Source organism: Haliotis rufescens, unplaced genomic scaffold (assembly GCF_023055435.1).
Source record: "Haliotis rufescens isolate VD_foot unplaced genomic scaffold, xgHalRufe1.0.p SCAF_7, whole genome shotgun sequence".
Taxonomy (NCBI): Eukaryota; Metazoa; Mollusca; class Gastropoda; order Lepetellida; family Haliotidae; genus Haliotis; species Haliotis rufescens.
In genome coordinates, this window is record NW_025964361.1 from 35,871,239 (window position 1) to 35,875,589 (window position 4,351).

At 40.6% G+C, this 4,351-nt stretch overlaps 1 protein-coding gene across 1 annotated transcript; it reads right to left on the bottom strand.

The window, feature by feature from the left end:
- Positions 1–201: 201 nt before the first annotated feature.
- Positions 202–3,946, bottom strand: LOC124115035. Its single transcript, XM_046475842.2, has 2 exons — positions 2,734–3,946; positions 202–1,271 (listed from the first exon to the last, which is right to left on the bottom strand). Exons 1-2 carry the CDS (start codon positions 3,917–3,919, stop codon positions 352–354), a joined length of 2,106 nt encoding a protein of 701 aa, XP_046331798.2. The 5' UTR covers positions 3,920–3,946; the 3' UTR covers positions 202–351.
- Positions 3,947–4,351: the final 405 nt, after the last annotated feature.

Genomic DNA, 4,351 nt, shown 5'->3' on the forward strand with positions numbered 1-4,351 from the left:
CTCACTCACTCACTCACTCAAGGTTATTTACTTTTATCCTTGACCATATGTTGTTCACAATAATGGTTACACAATGTGTATATTTTTATAAAGAATAGATGAAATAACACTTCATGATATATATTTAATTTGATATGTGTTGTTATGTCTTGGAAATCAACATAAGATCATCCATTGTAGTGGTGACAGGTTGAGGAAATAGTGAAAAACAAATGCTGAACGAATTCATTTCTCATTTCGGGATCTTAGTTTTAATGTTGTACTTATAAAGCAGTTTGTTTGAAATATCTCCCCAACTGTTCACGCCCATAATCACCTGAAGATATTTGTCTTTGCAAAGACATAGATAAACTATTTTACATTGCGAACAAACTGCAAAACTTTGGGGCGGTCTCGGGCTTCAGTACAAATAAATCTCAGAGCAGACATTACATCCGGAACAAAAATGACAACTACCGTAAGAAGAAGGAAGGTTATTCCGACAGATCCTAAAGTGACGGCACATGGTCTGTTGTCATGAGCACTCGTACGCTTCCTTATAGTCTTGGAGAGTTTCGTAGTGTCCAAAAGAAGCAGGTCCTTTATGCCTTCCCGTACCTTCTTAATCAGCTTCTCTGTGATGTTCCACGGGGCTTGGACCTTGCACAGACAAACACACCCTTGTTCAGATGCACTGGTGCTGGTCTCATCTGTTCGTGTGACAGGAAGTAAGGTGCTTGGAGAATGTGTTTCAAATGACGAATGCGACGTGGAATATGGCAAAGGAGATACCTGAACTGCCGATGTCAGAGGCATGTCTGGTATGCTGGATTGCTGTTGTGTACCTGTAGGTTGTATATTCATGGAGGCAGAGGACGTCCGTTTGGAATGTGTGTGTGATGTCATGCTGTGAAACATTGATGATGTGAACTCGTTATCTCCTATTAAGTTAGAGAATGATTGCATGCCATCTGTGAGTGATATTAAATCCAGAAACTGAGACAAAGACGAAGGTTGAATGCCATCGGTGGGTGATGTTAAATCCAGAAACTGAGACAAAGACGAAGGATGGAATTCATCGGTGATTGATGTTAACTCCGGAACCTGAGACACAGATGAAGGTTGAATGCCATCTGTTGTTGATGTTAACTCCGAAAACTGAGACAAAGACGAAGGTTGAATGCCATCGATGGGTGATGTTAAATCCGGAACCTGGGACAAGAACGAAGGCTGGCGGGTACTTGATTCAGTTGTAAGTAAGGACGAAAGGGAAGTTGACACAAGTCCACTGGCTGTGAAAAACAACAGATGAATCATTTTAGCAATCAGCTCAGTTTATTGTATTTTCAGGACGCCAATCGTATGAAAACCAATCAAATATATATTTAATATTCACGCAGATTTTACAATTGCTTTAAATCATAAATATTGAGCATTATTTCAAATATGGGATACCTCTAACTCTAAATTATATAACATTCAAACTTTGTAATCGGGGAAATCATGAATTTATTTATCAACATTAAAAACCCCCGACAAAAGCCTTTCCATATTCATAAGCAATCTCTGCCAAAATCAGAGTCGATAGTACAATTTCGACTATATCATGAGCATGGTTTTTTTTAAGAATCACTATCAAATAGTGATAATACTAGGTGTTCGCGAAAAGGTGAGCGTATCCTGCCCCAATGGTGACACCGTCACAAACACATGCAAGTCACAGTCAATTGTTTACATAAAGAAACACGGGAACATATGACACAAGTCAAAAAAGGAAATTGCATCGGACATAATATATGTCACTGATGCTTCAAATTTAGAAATGTACTCCACATGTCAAGCATAAAACTTTTTGAAAGCTTTACTGAAGCCTTGAATGTTGTAACTCTGATCAATGAACCTCTGAGCTGGAGTTGTATGACATTCTTTAAAATCTTGGTAGAAAGTGCATGTTCGATCGAACCTTACGAATTGAAGACACCAACAGTCGGAACTGCAGGAATAAGTCTCGATATAAAGGGAAAGTTCACAATAAGGGGACGTTGAATTCACCCCTCTTGTCATACAGTCTTTTGGATAGTGTTTTTTCACTCTCAATCTTTATGCACAGATTTAAAAATGAAACAGATGAGTCAGTCTCTCTAGTCTCATTTTTCTAGTTCAGACGGTGAAATTAGTGGAAGGGAATTATCTATTTGATGGTATTAATTATTGAACGATACCAGATCTCTGAAATACCTGAAGCCTGAGTTAAACTTCAGTGCCAAATAACCTTGTTTTGAATTTGACATGAAATTCCGATTCATATGCACAACGAAACAGATCAGCTAGAAGGGTAATACGATTGGCGTCCATGGGGATGCCTACTTCTTGTCTAAATGTCTTTACCCTATGTTTCACATTGGTATTGTCTATGAGGAAGTCCAGCATTTTTACTCAGTAACTTTCAGATGACATTTGCTTTCATTTTTGACACATTGCCTTGATTCTCTCGGTTCGTTTCTCTGATTGTGAAAAGTAAAAATCCTTTATTTGTATAACAGGGATTTCTTGAACCCAGCAATATATATCTCTTTTTAAATGGCTTTTTACGGAACTGTAGAATCCAGTAAAAAAGAGTCAAGCTAAAAGAAAAAGAAAAATCATTTCAGGAGATAGGGGGTGTTTGAATGACAGTCAATGCAACCGAGCCTAGTTCTAGTTCACATCAACATTACCGTGAAGACATAAAAGCATTTTAAAGTCATGTCTTACCAAAGGCCATATTGAGAGGAAAAGCCACTCCATTGTGCCTGACCACGTTGCTCCCGTAGAGGTAAGCACCAAATTTGACAGAACCACCAGAAATCGCAACTGGCCATGCTGTTACTGTCATTGTGTATACATGATAAGGGCAGCTTGAGATGACCTCGTGGACAGTTGTAAAAGTTGAAAAGTCGGGAGTATCCTCTCTGTGAAACACAATGGCGATAGACACAGATTCATTTATGTGCAACTCAGCAGCTAGTCCATAGTCAATATAGATGCTTGTGGTGAACATATTGGTTGCGGGTACGAGATACATTGCTGCGTCAAAATTCAACTTGTCACTTCCCCCAATTTTTGACTTACCGAAGGAAACTACCAGGACTGGATAATTTGAGTGTATACATTGCTGCCCACTTTCATCCGTGTCAATGTCTACATAATCGTATGCATTTAGTGGGAAGGTAGCTCCGGTACTGGACACGACCTGAGTGTTGTCAGAGGATGAAACGATTCTGGCAATGGTTCCTCTTGAGCTGCCATAATGACTTATCAGGACATAACTCAGACCAAACTGATCAACAGGAATCAACATCTCTTGAACAGTATCTTTATAATTTCCACTTATTTGCGTATTCTCATGTCCAGAGATAACCACGAAAGGTTTGTTACTCACAACATACGTCCCCGTGAAGTCCCCAGTACATCGTAGACCATAAACGTCATACGCTTGGAGGGTATGGCGAGAAGACTCCCCAGTTGTACGTTCATCACATTCACCACTGGAAAGCCTGTACAAAACGTCCACTGCGGTGTCATCCATGATGGCAACAAGAAGTAACACAGGATAAGCAGACTCTATCTCACCACTGTATGTAACGGCGACATATGACGTGGACAGCGCGTGTAGGGGGAGTGCCATGTATCCAGAGGATCTGCGTTTATACCCATCGTAGACGTAGACCGTCACAGGTGATGTGGAAGTAACATTCACGGCAGATGCTACAGTTGTAAAATAATCAGTGTACCTCAACTCTGTGGGTAGGTGAGGCTTCCATGTTTCCCCGGGTGCTATGTCCTTTGTGAGGCGTTGACTCAGAAGTGGGATGGTGATTGTGACATAGGCTCTATCTTCAGCTGAGATAAGGAGGATGGGATTACCATCATCGTACTTGGGGTATATAAATGACAGCATAAACTCTGTTCCTCTTTGGTCCTGTTCAGCAGCAGCGCCTTAATAGTAACGACAAAATACACTAGTTGAAGCGTTATTATGAAGAACTACCGTGCTTATTAAAATATATGCCAAAACATACATTTGCTATTATAGATGAAACAAATAAGTGAATTATATTTAGAATGTTTACAATCCGTAACTAAAAACCAATATATGCGTAAATGACTGGGAAATATTTTACCAAAGAAAACAAATGATCGCTCGATGTCCTGGACAAATGTGCTGTGAAAGAACTAATTGTTCGGTACTCCTTTCGAAGCCCCAAACTATGTCCTGTAGCATTGACGGACAAAAATAGGGTGCAGTCCCCCCCCCCCCCCCCCCACACACACACACTCCCCCCTACTCCCCCCCTTCCCCTACCCCCCCCCCCCCCCCCCCCCCTTCCCC